The sequence below is a fragment of the Euphorbia lathyris genome, chromosome 4, assembly GCF_963576675.1.
Source record: "Euphorbia lathyris chromosome 4, ddEupLath1.1, whole genome shotgun sequence".
Lineage (NCBI taxonomy): Eukaryota > Viridiplantae > Streptophyta > Magnoliopsida > Malpighiales > Euphorbiaceae > Euphorbia > Euphorbia lathyris.
Genome location: NC_088913.1, coordinates 23,049,201 through 23,067,390, shown reverse-complemented (window position 1 = coordinate 23,067,390; position 18,190 = coordinate 23,049,201). Strand labels below are relative to the sequence as shown.

The 18,190-nt window shown below is 41.1% G+C and overlaps 1 protein-coding gene across 1 annotated transcript in view; it reads right to left on the bottom strand.

Annotated features, from left to right (window-relative positions):
* Window positions 1-1,989: 1,989 nt before the first annotated feature.
* Window positions 1,990-18,190, bottom strand: part of LOC136227093 (uncharacterized) — a 29,306-nt gene continuing 13,105 nt past the window's right edge. Inside the window, exons 3-7 of the mRNA XM_066015805.1 lie at window positions 5,902-7,276; window positions 5,647-5,739; window positions 5,202-5,241; window positions 3,120-4,679; window positions 1,990-2,609 (exon numbers count right to left, since the gene is read on the bottom strand). Of these exons, the coding sequence (XP_065871877.1) occupies window positions 1,990-2,609; window positions 3,120-4,679; window positions 5,202-5,241; window positions 5,647-5,739; window positions 5,902-7,276 (3,688 nt within the window). The remainder of the gene's footprint in view (window positions 2,610-3,119; window positions 4,680-5,201; window positions 5,242-5,646; window positions 5,740-5,901; window positions 7,277-18,190) is intronic.

Sequence of the window (18,190 nt, the reverse complement as noted above, 5' to 3'; positions counted from 1 at the left end):
CTTTTAAGTTAAGGGGTGGTGTAGAGCATGCAATATGTTTGTCAGTGTGTGCAACATCAAATCCACATAGGTGTACAGCCAGTGATGTTATCAAATGTCCTAAATAGATGCACTTGGGTTTTTGGACTAGCCTTTGGAATTTGTCGGCTATCCAATAACCCAAGTTCACCTTTTGACTTGTTACCATACACCATAAGAAAAACAGTTCAGCTTTTGAGACTTTGGTTGAATCCCTATTTCTGGCCGAGTAATTAACCGCCAAAAACCGATGCATAACCCTAACAACAGGATTGCGAAAGTAGTGGGCCGAAGTTTTAGACGGGGAAAATTCTGGTGCAGACTCAATCGTGTATTCATTATAAACATGTGTGTCATCAAAGTTGGAGGGATAGTCACATAGCAGGTCAAGATAATCGTCAGAGGCAGCATAGGTGGCATTCATTAGTCCTAATGCAACATTAAACTCAGTTATAGATAACTGAAGATCCTTATCTAACAACCTAAAACGAATGCATTTAGAGTGTAAATCTAACTTCCTCGTGTCACAATGAAATGCATATGTACTATAGAACTCATGAACCAAATCGACAAACACAGGAAATTTCATGGCAAATAATTCCCTCCAACCAATCCCATCTACTAATCCATAAAAATTATCATGCATTTTCAAATGAGTCAAAGCATTCTCATCAACACTGTGAGCATGGACAATTCGTAGGGGTTTTAGAAATTTATACCTCACTGTGTGTTCAGGGCTGGAGAATTTCAGGTCACTTACGTAAGGAGTGGTAAGCGAACCGTATTTGCTCTTCCCGTGCCCGAGCCGAGCACGTTTCTTTGATGGAGCTTTTGGTTCTGGACTTGAGTTGTCCGAACTGTCAGATTCGTGCGAACTGTCCGGGCTAATTGAAACTTCAGTGTCTTCGGTATCTGAACTTGTGTTTGAACTGGAAGTGGGAGTTGGAGTTTTTGCCTTTGGGGTTTTTGGCTTGCTCGTGGTTGTTGGCTTGCTAGGTTGAGACCGAGTGGATCTCCTAGTGGTTGTGGGAGGAGTGGGATTCGGCTTCCGCTTTTTGGAAGTTGTTGCGGCTTGAGCAGGAGGTTCTTTTTGCATTTTTGCCTTCTCCGTGGTTGTCGTGGCTTTGGCAGGAGGCTCTCTTTGCGGTTTTTTCTTTTGAGTTGGTGGATTGGTCGGTGCTGGAGAAGAGCTCACGACCGCGGCAGGTTCGTTAAAGACTACCAGTCTCAAGTTCGACGGCGATGAGTGTTCGGGTGATGGAGGCACTATTGATAGAGGCGGCGGCTGCTCCTCCATTTGATGTCAACGGCGGTGATTTTAGGAGTGAAGTGGAGATGGCGGTGTTAAATTCGTGAACGGTGGCCGCGAAATGGAGAAAGAAATTGTGGTGATGTTGGTTAAGTGAGAAGAAGTGTGAGTGGAGGGAGTTAAGAGGGTGGCGGTGATCTTGAGAACAATGAAATCAGAAAGTGGGTTTTAGGGAGTGGAAGCGGCGATGTTGCGGGTTTAGGATAGGAGGAGAGAGAGTGAGTGGTTGGTGAGTTCAAATTGAATGAGAAAGTGGGAGATGAAGGGGGGGGGGGGGGGTAAAAGAAAGTGGCGGTGATGTTGGTGGATGCTTAGGGTTAAAAGAGCCATTAACCCAATCTCTTTTATTTTTACCTTTATTTGCTCATAGTTGGGCCTCCTTTGCTTTATTAAATTTCAAACCATCTCTTAGCCCATGTACCTCAAGTCACCATTTTTATCCTGCAAAAAGAATTTATCAAAGGAAAGACAGAGCCCACTGAAGAAGAAGATGTCAGTTAAGTTAGTTGGTCCAAAATAAAAAAAAAGAAGAAATTAGGAATAAAAATAAATAATAAAAGAAACAAGAACAAAGGATACGTGTTAGTCTTGAGCAAGACTAACTCTGGGCTGCCTCCCAGTAGCGCCTTTAGTTAACGTCTTCGGCCAGACACATCCGAGCACTAAGGCTCATCTCCGGGGTCGAGGTATTGCACTGTTTCAGGGGCTCCCACTGCGATGTTCTCATAAAATAACTTGAGTCGTTGACCGTTCACTTTCTGCACTTTACCATTCTCCAAACTCTGAATTTCCACAGCCCCATGTGAGTAAACTTGGACAACTATGAAAGGCCCTATCCATTTTGATTTTAATTTTCCGGGAAATAGTCTCAATCGAGAATGGTATAGTAATACCTTCTGTCCTACCTGAAACTGTTTCCGGACAATCATGTCGTCATGGAACTTTTTAGTTTTCGTCTTGTATATCCTTGAGCTCTCATAAGCATCATTCCTCAGCTCTTCAAGCTCTTGAATCTGAAGTTTTCGGGCTTCCCCCGCTTCATCAAGGTTCATATTACAGCGCTTTATTGCCCAGAACGCTTTGTGTTCGAGCTCGACTGGGAGATGACAGGCCTTCCCGTATACTAGTCGAAATGGGGTGGTCCCGATGGGCGTTTTGTACGCCGTCCGGTAAGCCCATAAAGCTGCTTCTAGTCTAGTACTCCAATCCTTCCTAGTGAAATTCACTGTCTTTTCCAGGATGGACTTCAATTCTCTGTTTGACACTTCTGCTTGGCCATTAGCTTGGGGGTGGTAGGCCGTCGACGTCCTGTGTTGTACGCCATATTTCTTCAAGAGGGCTGTCATTATCCGGTTACAGAAATGGGTTCCTCTATCGCTTATGAGTACTCGAGGCGTGCCAAACCTGCAAAAAATGTTAGTTTGAACGAATTGGATCACCGTTTGAGCATCATCGGCTCTGGTGGCCTTGGCCTCGACCCACTTAGACATGTAATCCACAGCTAGCAATATATAGAGATTACCAAATGAAATGGGGAATGGACCCATGAAGTCTATTCCCCAAACGTCAAAAATTTCACAAGAGTAAACCGGTGTAAGTGGCATTTGATCCCGTCGTCCTATATTTCCTGTTTTTTGACAACGAAAACAAGACTTGCAAAATAGGTAAGCATCACGGAATAAATTAGGCCAAACCAAACCACTATCCAGTATTTTACGAGCTGTTCTTTTTGGTACAAAATGGCCTCCACAAGCTTCTGTGTGACAGAATTTCAATACTGACTCCACCTCGCTCTCGGGAATGCATCGCCTTAACAACTGGTCCGAGCAGTGTTTCCATAGGTATGGGTCGTCCCAAATGTAATATTTGGCTTCAGCTTTGAGTTTATTTTTTGCGTGCCTGCTGAGATCGTCCGGTACAGCACCTGTAGCCAAATAATTCACTAAGTCAGCATACCATGGGGTTATTTCACTTACGCTGAATAAGTTCTCATCCGAAAATTCTTCACTCATGGGTGTTGTTGCTTCTTCGCTGTTGGGTAGACGACTTAGGTGATCCGCCACGAGATTCTTGGACCCCTTTTTGTCTCTAATCTCAACGTCGAACTCCTGGAGGAGTAAAATCCACCGTATCAGCCGAGGTTTGGACTCTTTTTTCTGCATTAGGTACCTAAGTGCTGCATGATCAGAATAAATTATGACTTTAGTACCCAATAAATATGAACGAAATTTTTCTAGAGCAAAAACCACGGCTAAGAGTTCTTTTTCTGTTGTTGAGTAATTGCATTGAGCATGATCCAAGGTTCTCGAAGCATAGTAAATCACGTGCGGACTCTTGTCGACTCGCTGACCTAAGACGGCTCCTACCGCGTAATTACTGGCATCGCACATGATCTCAAAAGGACGATTCCAATCGGGTGGTTGGATAATCGGTGCTGAAACCAACTTGCCTTTCAACAAATCAAAAGAATCCTTACATTCTTGGTTGAAATCGAATGGTACGTCGTTTTGAAGCAACTTACACATCGGTTGAGTGATCTTCGAGAAGTCCTTTATAAATCGCCGGTAGAAACCTGCATGGCCAAGAAAAGAACGGACTTCCCGAACACTAACGGGGTAAGGTAAAGTATGGATAACATCTATTTTCGCCTTATCTACCTCAATCCCTCTTGCTGAAACAATATGGCCCAAAATTATCCCCTGATCAACCATAAAATGGCATTTCTCATAGTTCAAAACCAGATTAGACTCCAAACATCGTTTTAAAATTTTAACAAGGTTAGACAAACAGTGATTAAACGAGTCTCCATATACCGTGAAATCGTCCATGAACACTTCAATTATTTGTTCAACATACTCAGAGAAAATACTTACCATACATCGCTGGAACGTCGCTGGTGCATTGCAAAGTCCGAACGTCATCCTCCGATATGCGAAAGTGCCAACGGGACAGGTAAAGGTGGTTTTTTCTTGATCTTCCGGTGCTACTGGAATCTGATAAAAACCCGAATAACCGTCAAGACAGCAATAAAAACATTTTCCAGCTAAACGTTCTAACATTTGGTCGATGAATGGAAGCGGAAAATGGTCTTTTCTAGTTGAAGTATTCAACTTCCTGTAATCGATACAAACCCTCCACCCATTCTGAACTCGGGTGGGAACCAATTCTCCTTTTTCATTAGCAACCACAGTGATCCCGGTCTTCTTTGGCACGATATGTACTGGGCTTACCCACTTACTGTCGGATATCGGAAAAATTACACCGGCGTCATACATTTTCTGAACCTCCTTCTTAACAACTTCCATCATAGGCGGATTCAATCTTCTTTGTGCTTCCCGTTTAGGCTTTGCATCTTCTTCGATGTGAATTTTGTGCATGCACGTAGCGGGGCTGATTCCTTTAATATCTGCTATGGTCCACCCTATGGCCTCTTTGTACTCTTTCAACACTTCAATCAGTCGCTCCTCTTCGTCTGGCTCTAGTTTGTTGGAGACGATGACTGGAAGAGTGTTCTCGCTACCCAAAAATGCATATTTAAGATGGCTGGGCAGCAGCTTTAATTCCAGATTCGGTGCCTGCAAAATGGAAGGTAAAGGCTTCTCGTTAGAGGCTGTTAATTTATTAATTTCACAAATCTTACCATCTTGTTTCAAGGCTGCCAACTCGTGTAATACATCGCATATGTCCTCTCCCATCTCAAAACTTGTTTCGCCCTCGATTCCAATGCTTTCTTCGACGACCACCTGCAACTCATCTCTACTAAAAATCTCGAAAGCTCGTTGGGTTATTGGTTCGAGTATATCTATGCCACATACTGAAGATACTTCGCTAGGAAATTTCATAGCATCATAGACATTGAATTGTACCACCTTACCATCGAATTCCATAGTGAGGGTCCCTTTCTTAACATCAATCTTTGTGTTAGATGTCTGCAGGAATGGCCTTCCCAATAGGATTTCTGACGATTCTGACGAGCAACTGTCATCTTCCATATCGAGAACGAAGAAGTCAGCTGGAAAAATTAACCCGTTAACCTGCACCAAAACATCCTCTAACAGCCCTTCAGGGTAAACAACAGATTTGTTAGCAAGTTGAATAACTACTCCAGTTTTTTCAAGAGGACCAGCATTTAAGGAAGAATAAATAGATTTAGGCATGACATTTATAGACGCCCCTAAATCACACATCGCCCTTTTTATACTAGTATTCCCTATCTGACACGGAACAACAAACATGCCTCTATCCTTACTTTTTTGGGGCATTTTCCTTTGAAGTACAGCTGATACATTGGCACCCATAGTAATCTTTTCATACCCAACCCTTTTGGTTTTATTAATGCACAAATCTTTAAGGAATTTAGCATATCGAGGAACTTGTTTGACAATATCAATTAACGGAATGTTTACCTCAACCTTGCGAAATACCTCAAAGATGTCTTTCTCTTCCTTTTCCCTCTTTGATTTGTCGAACCGATTTGGGAAAGGTGCTGGAGTAACTAAAGGAGGGACCTTGTCTCGCTTTTGCCCTTCTTCTTCAAGAGTTTTGTCTTCCTCAACAATGTTCTTCTTGCTGACCGGTTTGTTTAAAACGGGCTGCTCAATTTCTCTTCCGTTACGAAGGGTGATTGCGCTCACGTTTGGGTTTGGCTTTGGATTGTCTACCGATTGAGAAGGCATCTTACCTTGAGACTGAATTTCGCTTAGTGCAGTGGCTATTTGAGTCATCTGTTTCTGAAGTTCTTGCACGTTAGTTGCGAGATTATGGACAACATTAGTTAAAGGCATACCTGAGTTTTGGGTGGATTGGTGAGACCGTGGCTGATAGTTCTGTTGCGGCTGATAATTTTGCTGTCTCGGTCCATAGCTGAGGTTTGGATTGTCACGCCACCCTGGGTTGTACGTATTAGAGTATGGGTTGTGTTTCCTTTGATTCTGCCCTTGGTACCCATTAAGTGCATTGGCTTGTTCAGCATTATCTTCATACAAAATAGGGCATTCATCAGTGGTATGTTCAGTGGCAGTACAGATCCCACACTTTTTTACCTGGGCCGCCTTCCCCATGGCTAAGTTCTGCACAAGACTAGTCAGTTTATTCAACTTTTCTTCAATGTTAGAGCTGCTTGCCTCATACGCCCTCTTTGGACCTTCCTGAGATTTCCCAAACTGTTGAGAAGTTGCTGCAATTACTCTGATCAATTCCTTAGCCGCGGTTGGCGTTTTATCGAGGAAGCATCCCCCACTTGCCGCGTCCACCATTTTTCTTTCCATACAAAGCATTCCTTCATAGAAATATTGAATCAGAGAATTTTCCACAATCCCGTGTTGAGGGCAATTTTCACATAGCTTTTTGAACCTCTCCCAATACTCATGGAGCGATTCCACATCTTTTTGCTTAATCCCACTGATCTCTCTCCGAATTAATGCCGCTCGGGAGGTTGGAAAATATTTGTCCAGGAAAGATTGTACCATCTGATTCCATGTAGTAATGGTTCCTGATGGCAAATTTAAAAGCCAATCCTTGGCTGCATCTTCTAGTGAGAATGGGAATGCTCTCAACTTCACTTGTTCTTCCGTTACTCCTTGCGGTCTCATGCTGGAGCACACCACATGGAATTGCTTAAGATGCTTATGAGGACTTTCACTCTCCATGCCGTGAAACTTGGGCAACAAATGAATCAACCCTGATTTCAGCTCAAACGACACATCCAAGTTGGGATATGTGATGCATAGGGGCTGATTATTAACCTCTTGCGCCTGAAGTTGTCTCAGAGTTCTGTCTGCCATTGTCTCTTCCGCGGACTGTTCACTTTCGTCACTGGAGATTGTTTCTTCTTCACTAGAACTCGAATTTCTGGCACTTTGTAACTTCTGTAACCTCACTTCCTTGCGGAACTTCCGAGCTAGTAATTCAATTTCTGATTCAAAGAGCAATTGTTCTGAATTGTTGGACCTGGTCATAAAAGAAATAAAATCAGATTAGATTATTCCCCGGCAACGGCGCCAAAATTTGATGGGTGTCGAATCACCAAAAATAATCCCAACTTTCCCTAAACGAATAAATTGCGATAGAGTAAGTAGAGGTCGAACCCAAGGGAATAATATCGATTTAACTAAATTAATAACCAAGAAAATAACAGAATTAAATAAAGGGGGGATTGAAATTGTGAGACTTATTAAATTAAATGTAGTAATTAAAAGATGTTGCAAAAACAAAACAGAGCATGAATTGGGTTTTGTGAATAATATTTAGAAAAGTTCAGTTAAGGGGAATCGTGGGATAATTCTTTCGTTAACGATCATTGACAGACAAGGTTACATTCTCATGTTTACGACGGACCAGTTTGAACGTTCTTCCTTAATAATGAACTAATCAAGCACTGCAAATAACTTGTCCCTAATCAATAAACAATCCTATCTCAGCGCCTAGGATTTAATTTACTGACAGCTTTAAGAAATAGAAGAACCCAATCTTAGTTAATCGTCTCTCAGCGTCGGCGATTATAAACTAACTTATCTGTTCGTTCGACTTAGATAAACCTAACTTGATTTGTGTTAATGTCACGTGGAATATGAATTCTGGTTTGTCAGACTTGAATCCGTTCTTCCGAACACAAACCTAGCTTGGTTCAAATAGTCGGTAGCTACTTAGTTCGGTTGTCCTAGGTGAAACTCTAATAAACCGAATCAGCCTTATGATTATTCAATCTAATAAACAATCCTGCAGTAACCATTCATGGAACAAATAATCAATTGAGAATAATTCTGAACATAATGAACAAATAAACGACTTAATAAATGAGAAGAGTGAAATACAACGATCTCACGATAACGGAGAAGAATCCCTTGAACTATCCCTTAACCGAAATTAAAGAAATTAGCTATCAATAGCCATGGAACGTATGTGTTTTTCTGCTGGGAAAAATAAAAATAAAATATGTAAAAACTGATGTTCTGGACTTGGAAGATCTGTCGTTCTTAAGTGTATTACGGCTCCTAAATGTAAGGAACTAAATCCCTTCAAAATAGCTTAAGAATCCTTCTTTCAAATTTTGAAATTGGTTGCTTCCTCATTTTTCTCCTACAATTTCGTGCTTCTGGCGAAAATCTCGTTCTCAATTTGTCCAATCCGGATCAGGAAAGCAATCCTATTTGAACTAGGAAACTGTCAGCCCGCAACTGCCTTAGTCTTGTGCAAGAGTAACTCTGACTCAAACCAATATCTGTCCAATCAGCTCCGGATCACGACCCGACATCAGCTCGGCCCAAATTAAGCCCAATTTATCTCCCTTTAGTCATCATTGGCCTGTAGAGATGAAAACACCAAGAACAAACAATAAAACCCGCAAAAATAACAAAACACGACAATAATAAAGCATAAAAGCGGGGTTAATTGTTGTTGAATTACGCACTTATCAGTGAACCTAAGATTACTTTTACTGACCCATCTACTTCTGCAGAGATTGTTGAAACCGAGACAGCACAAGACATAAATCTACCTAAAGAGATAAGGATTCCAAGAGGGCACTCAGAAAGTGCAATCCTTGATTCTGCTGGGAATACCCTGATGATGAGGAATCAACTCAGGAAGTACCTCAGCAATGTTGCCTTCGTCTCAGTACAAGAACCGAAGAATTTCGCTGAAGCTGAGTACGATGAATTCTGGATGATCGCAATGCAAGAGGAGCTCGATCAATTTAGAAGAAACGATGTATGGGAGTTAGTGCCTCATCCAAAGAGTCAAAAGACCATCGGAACAAGATGGGTCTTCAGGAACAAGATGGATGAACAAGGAAACGTAGTCAGGAACAAAGCAAGGCTTGTAGCTCAGGGCTACAGTCAGCAAGAAGGTATTGACTACGGTGAGACCTTTGCCCCAGTGGCAAGGCTAGAGGCAATTAGAATTCTATGTGCATATGCATCTTACATGAACTTTAAATTATTCCAAATGGATGTCAAAAGTGCATTTCTTAATGGAGTTATAAACGAGGAGGTTTATGTAAATCAACCTCCAGGTTTTGAGGACCCTAAGTTCCCAAACCATGTTTACAAACTCAAAAAGGCCCTGTATGGCCTCAAGCAAGCACCACGTGCTTGGTATGAGAGGCTGACCAGTTTCCTGCTGACTAGAAATTACGTCAGGGGCAAAGCTGATACAACCTTATTCATTAAGAGAAAGGGTAAAGATACCCTGCTGGCCCAAATTTATGTTGATGATATAATATTTGGTGCAACTAACGAATCAATATGCAAGGAGTTTAGCAAACAAATGCAGACTGAGTTTGAAATGTCCATGATGGGAGAACTCAACTTCTTCCTCGGTCTTCAAATTAAACAAGGAAAGAATGGCATCTTCATCAGTCAAGCCAAATATGCCAAGGAGATATTAAAGAAATATGACTTGGAAAATTGCAAGCCAATATCCACTCCTATGGGCACTGACACTGTCCTCTGCGCTGACGAGAATGGTAAGTCAGTAGACAGCAAATTATATCGATGTATGATAGGCTCTCTACTTTACTTAACAGCCAGTAGACTGGACATTCAGTTTTCAGTATGCTACTGTGCTAGATATCAATCTAACCCTAAGGAATCTCATTACATTGCTGTAAAAAGAATCCTTAGATATTTGCAAAGCTCAGTGAATGCAGGTCTATGGTATCCAAATACTCATGATTTTACACTCATCGGATACACTGACGCTGACAATGGACGGGATAAGCTAGAACGTAAAAGCACCTCTGGAGGATGTCACTTCTTAGGAAGCTGTCTTGTATCCTGGTTCAGCAAAAAGCAGGCGTCAGTAGCCTTGTCTACCACTGAAGCTGAGTACATTGCTGCTGGTCATTGTGTTGCTCAAGTCCTATGGATTAAGCAACAGTTTGAAGACTATGGTGTTCAAACGAAGACAATTGAAGTCAAGTGTGACAACAAAAGTGCAATTGATCTCTCAAAGAACCCAATTCAACACAGCAGAATGAAGCATGTCAGCATCAGACATCACTTCATTAGAGACCATGTACTCAAGGGTGAGATCAAGCTGACCTTTGTCCCAACGGACGAACAGCTTGCGGATATCTTCACGAAGCCACTGGCCCATGAGCAGTTCAGCATACTGAGAGAAGCAATTGGTATGTTTAATCCTCTTCAGTAAATTCCTGAACTAAATGAATATGTATGCTGAGTGAATTACTATGCTGAATGATTGATTGTTTGCTGAGTAACTCATCGAAACTGACTGAACATCAAATACTGAGTAAACTTGCACACTGAGTAAATTAGTTTAAACTTAAACTTAAAAATCATCCCTTTATGCAATGCTGACCACTCAGAATATCAAACGCTTAGTATTCTACACGCTGAGTGTTAGATCCGTTAGAATGAATGCAATAGCACGCGTATAGCCCTAGGATGACGTATTCGCCGTATGTGTCATAAATGCCAGGATCTTTGTCGGTACATAATCCCGAGGCAAAACTGACACATGGATTTGATTAAATCCACACCGCTCATTTCTTCTATAAATAATGGGTAATTCCCCATTTTTTATTCTTTACGCTTAATCAAATTCTAAGGCAAAGAAACTCTTTCTCTCTCAAAATCCTTCTAAACCTTCCCCATCCTCGAAAATGACTAAGATTTCCTACAATGTCTCCGGTCCCGGCCACCAAAAGTCCAGCTCCGATGAACCTACAAGGAATCCTCCAACACCCAGCAAAGGACAAGCTGGCCAAACCTCTGGTCAGGGAAAACCCGTAAAGGTCAGGACCTACTCCAAGGTCTTTGAGAATGTCCGTGAATGGAAAGTTGAGCCCTCAAGATGGGTCTCTGAAAACTTCGTGCAAAATGAACAACCGTTCTGCGAGTGGATTTCACAGAATGGATGGACTGGGCTATTTTCGGTTAGGGATGAAACCTATCCTGACCTGGTGAGGGAGTTTTACCACAACCTCAAAGTTGCAAATGACAACACTGACTACTTGTGCACTGAGGTGCAAAACAAATCCATCTTCATCAACCCTCTCTACATAAGAAATCTTCTCAAGCTAAAAACTGAGGGAGCAAGGCTGAGAAGATCGGGAGATCAGGATAAAACTGACTATGTACACAACTTCTGCAAACCTGAGGGTCACTCAGGAGAAGTCTCAGCTTCATCAATGGGTCAGCACCAGAAGATGGCTCATTATTTGCTGACCTACTTTATCTACCCGAAGATCAACTGCACTACATCAGCAACAAATTTCGAGCAGTGCTTTATATGGCACATGCTGACGTACACTCCCATCAACATGCCGGTCTTTCTCGTTGCTGGTTTCCTTCGAAGCACTGGCACGATGCGGCTTGGATCACTCATCACCAGAATCCTCATTGACCATAAGGTTGATCTCGAAGGTGAGGAGAAGACTCGAGGAACTGAGATCACAGCTGCCTCGCTGAGAGCACTAAAGTTTGGACAGACTTTGAAGAAAGGTAAAGCTGCTGCTGCTGGCCAAGCTGAGGGAACTGCTGAGCCAAAGAAAGGGCGAAGGACTAAGGCCCCAGCTTCCCGTAAAAGGAAAACTGCTGAGACTCCTTCACAAAACATTGAGTCTCCAGCAAAGAGGCAGAAGTCAGCTGGCAAGTCAGCTGAGAAAAGAAGCAGGCAAGGTGAGCCTGGAACTGAGGAAGCTGTGGAGCAAGCTCAGAAGAAGCAGAAGTCTTCAACACTGACTCCACTGAACGCCATACCTATAGACTTCATTGTACCGGGTGACTCTCACTTCACCCAGTGTCAAGGTACAGAAGCTGAGCATGATGAACATGAGGTACAACTAGATGATCACTTCATCTCTCAAGTTGAGGAAGAACTTGATGGTGACAGTACCGAAGAAGAAGAAGCCAGCGGTCAGTATGACGCTGAGGACTCTGAGGAAACAGCCAGTGAGAATGAGGTTGAGCATGCCGATACTGAGTTGGCTGCTGGGGTTGAGCAAGTACTCGACCAACACACTGTTGATCCAGCTGAAGAGCAAGCTGACCAGCCTCATACTGAGCAACAAGAATCTTCCCCTTCTCACTTAGGAGAACCTGATCATACTGTCACTCCACCTCGTAGAAGGCGAAAGTTGGTTAAGGCCAGTGAGAAACTAGACAGTGAACTTCCTGTGCAACCACCAACTCTTCCTGACTTTGTCCTCTCAAAGCCATCTAAGGACCCTTCTACCGTCAAACTCAAGTTTTTCAAACGCCAATCCACTTCCACTACATCGGCGCCATTAGAAAAGCAAGCCTCTGTTTCTTCTCAACAGGAACATGCTGACCCCAATGCTTCTGCAACATCAACCAGTCAGGTTGAGCCGTCTACTGTTCATGCTATTTCCTCAAGCATGGTGCTGACTCCACACACTTCTGCCGTCAGCACAGACAGTATTCGCATTACAACTTCTCTAACTCAACTCTCTGCCGATCAATCAACTATCCCACAAACACAAGTGCAGATTGGTTCTTCACTTCCAGTCATTGACCTAGTAACTCCTTTCACTCCTCTTCCTTTCGGTCATACTGATGTCCCTAAAGGATCACAAAGCTATCTGAATGCCACTGAGTCCGGCAAAAAGATTATTGACTCAGTGCAAGCATTAATCAGAGACCTTCAACATTCCACTCCTCCTTGGATCTTCAATTCTTGAGACCTCCCAGCTTTCCCAAGTCACTCAGCTTCTCACCGAAGTTAAGGGACTCAAGGATCTGCTGAACGTCGTCATATCCTTCCAAGCACAGCAAGCTAAGCAGAATTCAATTGCCAAGCTGGCTGAGATCCAGCTGACAACCGTGCAACACTTGAACTCTCTCCACCAACAAGTTCAGAAATTGTCAGATGTGAAAACTGACTATGCCACTTCATCTGAAATCAAGATGCTCTTTGCTCAGCTTCATACTGAGCAACTTAAGACCAACGAGCAAATGGTTTCGTACAGTCAGTGCTCGGTAGAGCAAATTGGTGAGGCTATATGGTTGCTTAACCTGAATAAGCAAGAGATGGATACTGACGTAATGAAGCAGAATGAGATGCTGACTCTCGCACAACAAACTTTCAACCACATTCGTCATAACAACATTCAACGTCAGTATTACGACACAGCTCTTTTAAAGACTTTTCACCAAATCTTTGCTGGCCTTACTGAAGCTCTTATCTGGCAAGGCAAAGCTCAAGCGTTTAACGTCAATATGCTCAGTGCTGCTGATCTCAAAGTACCCGAAGAGGTATCAGCTGATGTAGTTGCCATCTTTGATGGCGTAAATGAAAGCGCTGAGAAACTTAAAGAGCTATCCCAAGAACTGACTCGAGCTGTATTAACAGATGTTTTCAGACTCCCTGAAGTTGACAAAACGGGGGAGAAAGAACATGCAGCTAGAGCTCAGCATGAGCGAAGTCAGTCGCAACACAAGAAAAAGAAATAGATAGGCTAGCTCAGTTTAGGCTAAGTCAGTTGTAATCTATTTGCCTTATCTATATATATTTTGCTGTGTAATCACTGACTTCTATCTATATATCATATATGCATCTTTTATTCAATTCCTGAGTTATGATATATGTTACTAAGTACTGAGTCATTATGTATCTTCAATTAAATCAGCTATGTTTAATACTTGTAACATTTATTGACTAAATCAAATGCTGATAACATGTTTGACATTGACCTATGTGTTTATAAAACATTCTGATAAGAACTCATTGAACAACAAATTACTCAGCGCGCTCTATATGACTAAACCTTCCGCTTAATACTGAGTAAATAGAATATGTTGAAATAGCTGACCTATATCTGAAAACTGACCTTAGACTTACTCATTTAAACCTTTAAATGTTTTGAGTAAAACTAAGTCAGTAGCTCAACCCTTACAGGGGAGTTTGCTAAACTATACTAGGTCAACTATCATGGGGGAGCTCATACTGAGTTCCTCGCTGAATAGTTTTGCCAACATCAAAATGGGGGAGTTTGTTGAAACACATTTCCACATAATTTTGATTTGACAAAATTGTTTAAGTATAATTGAAATACATATTCTAAACACACTAAGTTTAAATGCTTTGATTTATTCTACTAATATGTTTGTTCAATGTTGAGTTAAAATTGTTTATAAGTCACAAGAATCAAAAGGCCCAAGCCCAATACGGAAGTCAAGGCCCAAGTCAAACAGCTCAGTACAACTCGGTCCGCGTGTGTCAAGACGTTGCCGTTTTGAACAAAACGCAACTCAGCAAAAGGAAGGATCTAGAAGACCTTCGGGAACAACTTCAAGATGAAGCTGCTGAGTAGTCTCGACAAAGCATACAAGACAGCAGCTGACAAAGGAAAACTTCCAGACAAAGTATTTCCCCTTTGGACAAAGTTCAGACGACACAGTATGCTGTCCAGTTGACTTTACCATAAAAGGAGAGACAGTCTGCTGAGCTGGCCGAGGACAGAAGATACACAATTCTGATTGGCCGAGAGCTCTGAGCAAGTCAGGATGACAACGACATGTAGCCGTTTCCCTCTAACGGTTATTTTGAAATTCGAAATGACCGATGCCAGACGTCTCTATAAATAGTGCCATCAGAAGCTTCACTCAACACAGAACTTGATCAAGCCATTACGCTGACCAAATTTCTACAAGTTCTGCAAGCAAAGAAGCAAAGCAAATCTTACACTAGAATTCTTATATCTGTGTAAAATTCTAGAGTGATTGTTTCAATCGTCTAAAGTGTCTTAGCAAATCTTTGTATAGGACAAAACACTTATCATTTCTAGAGATAGAAAGGAGAGGCTGAGTACTCGGTTTTAGTACTCAGCGAGAGATTAGGATTGAGTAGAGGTATAGAGGAAGGTACTCTTGTCATACTCAGTTGCTAAGATTGTAAAAGGTTTGAGGCTCTACCTTTAAAGAGCTCAGTAGAGGATTCGAAATCTCGGAACGTGTTCCGGGGATAGGACGTAGGCTTAGAAGAAGCCGAACCTGGATAAATCTGCTGAGTGAAGTATTTCTTACCTTTAACTCCTTATATATATTCCTTGCTTAAAATAACCAAAAACTGACCAAGTAAAGAGGTCAAGTTGAGTTGTGCGCGTTGAACGTCTGAGCTCAGGAATAGACTCTAAGTGCTATCTCCTGACTCAAGCTAAGAAACTGACCTAGTCACCAGTTGACTAAGCCAGTATCTTACTGTTTACTCAGCGCCGCTGTTAAAAACTTTTTCCTTAGAAAAAGAAGTCTGCCCTAATTGCAAAAAAGTTTAAATAGTTCCTAACCCCCCCCCCCCTTGGAACTATACTTGCAACCTTACAAGGGACCAACACAATATTGGCTGCGAGATAATTAGCAATATCTGCATACCAAGGTGATATGAAACTATTCATTTGATAGAGATGTTCATCAGGAAAATCATCTCGTACACCGATAGTTTCACCTATAGGACCGTTTTCATCTTCAAGTCTCGATAGATGATCGGTGACGAGGTTTTCAACTCCCTTTTTGTCTTTAATTTCTATATCAAATTCTTGCAATAATAAAACCCATCTAATTAGACGTGGTTTTGCATCTTTTTTAGCAAACAAATATCTTAATGCTGCATGATCGGTATAAATAATAACTTTTGAACCTAATAAATATGACCTAAACTTGTCACATGCAAAAACTACGGCTAACATTTCTTTTTCTGTTGTGGTGTAGTTTAATTGTGCACCAGACAGTGTGTGACTTGCATAATAAATGACATGAAGTTTCTTATCCTTCCTTTGACCTAAAACACATCCGAAAGCTAAGTCACTTGCATCACACATAATTTCAAAGGGTAAATCCCAATCAGGTTTAGCAATAATAGGTGCACTGACTAAAGCAGTTTTCAATGTTTCGAAAGCTTTAACGCATTCTTCATTAAAATCAAAGGTTGAATCTTTCATGAGTAAATTAGTAAGTGGTTTGGAAATTACAGAAATTTTTTTAATAAATCTTCTGTAAAAACCAGCATGTCCTAAGAATGATCTTACTCCCTTAACAGTAGTTGGAGGGGGTAATTTCTCTATTACTGAGGTTTTTGCTCTATCTACTTCTAATCCTTTTTCAGATATTTTGTGACCTAAAACAATTCCTTCGTCAACCATGAAATGACATTTTTCCCAGTTTAATACCAAATTTGTTTCTTCACACCTAGACAAAACTTTATCCAAATTTTCTAGGCACGAATCAAAAGAATCTCCATAAACTGAAAAATCATCCATAAAAACTTCCATGATATCTTCAATGAAATCATTAAAAATCGCAGTCATACAACGTTGAAATGTTGCAGGTGCGTTACATAGACCAAAGGTCATTCTCCTATATGCAAATGTTCCGTAAGGACATGTGAAGGTTGTTTTATCTTGGTCATCCGGGTAAATGTATATTTGAAAGAATCCGGAGTAACCGTCAAGAAAACAGTAGAAAGAATGACCAGCTATCCTTTCGATCATTTGATCAATGAAAGGAAGAGGAAAATGATCTTTCCTAGTTGCTTTATTTAAATTTCTATAATCTATACAAACCCTCCAACTAGTGGTGGTTCGTGTGGGTATTAATTCTCCTTCTTCATTCCTTACAACTGTTATGCCTCCCTTTTTAGGTACACAATGGATTGGACTAACCCATTCACTATCCGAGATAGGGTAGATGATTCCATTGTCCAGAAGTTTAGTAATCTCATTTTTTACTACTTCTTTCATGTTCGGATTTAGGCATCTTTGCCTATCCGCTTTAGGTGGCTTATCTTCTTCTAAGTGAATTCTATGCATTACAATACTTGGATTAATACCTTTTAAGTCAGAAATTTGCCAACCCATACTTCCTATCCTACTTCTAACAACTTCTTTCAATTTTCCTTCTTGAACTTGTGTCAACTTGTTAGAGATAATTATAGGTAGAGAATCGCCTTCGCCTAAGAAAGCGTACCTCAAATGACCTGGTAATTCCTTAAGTTCTAATTTAGGTGGAACTACAATTGAAGGCGGAACTGGTCCATCTTCTCGAATCAAAGGTTCTGGGTCCTTATCTTCTAGTTCCTCACTCATTATAGGTTCTATTATTTCTTCTTTTTGAACAATGTCATTTACACATTCTTCAATTAAATCAAGTTTCATACAAGCGAAATCCTCCATAGGATATTTCATCGCTTGATTCATGTCAAACTCAATCTTATCATCTCCTATTCGTAAAACTACTTTCCCTTCCGACACATCAACTAGAGCACGTCCCGTGTTCATGAACGGTCTACCAAAGATTAGCGGACAATTTACATCATAAGCAAAATCTAAAATAACGAAATCGGTAGGAAAAATAAATTTGTCAACTTTAACTAAAACATCCTCAATTATACCGTATGGTCTTTTAGTGGTTTGATCCGCTAATTGCAAAACCATATTGGTACGTTTGATGTCTTCTTCTAAGCCTAACTTATTAAAAATAGATAATGGCATAAAGTTAATACTTGCTCCTAAATCACAAAGACAACTTGGGAATTCTATATCTCCCAATTTACACGGAATGGTAAAACATCCGGGATCTTTGAGTTTTGTGGGCAAATTACTTGACACAATCGAACTGCAATCTTCAGTTAGTGAAATGGATGAAATCCCTTCCCAACTGATTTTCTTTGAAATAAATCTTTGAGGAATTTTCCATAGTTGGGAATTTGCGTAATTGCATCCATAAACGTTAAATTAATATGCAAATTCTTAAGTTTGTCTAAAAATGTTAAAAGTTGTTTATCATAGTCCTTGTTGCGGACTTTGTGTGGAAAAGGTGGTTTGGGTACAAAAGTTTTTGTACTAGAGTCAATCGGTGCATCTTTTTGTTTTAATGTATCTTCTTT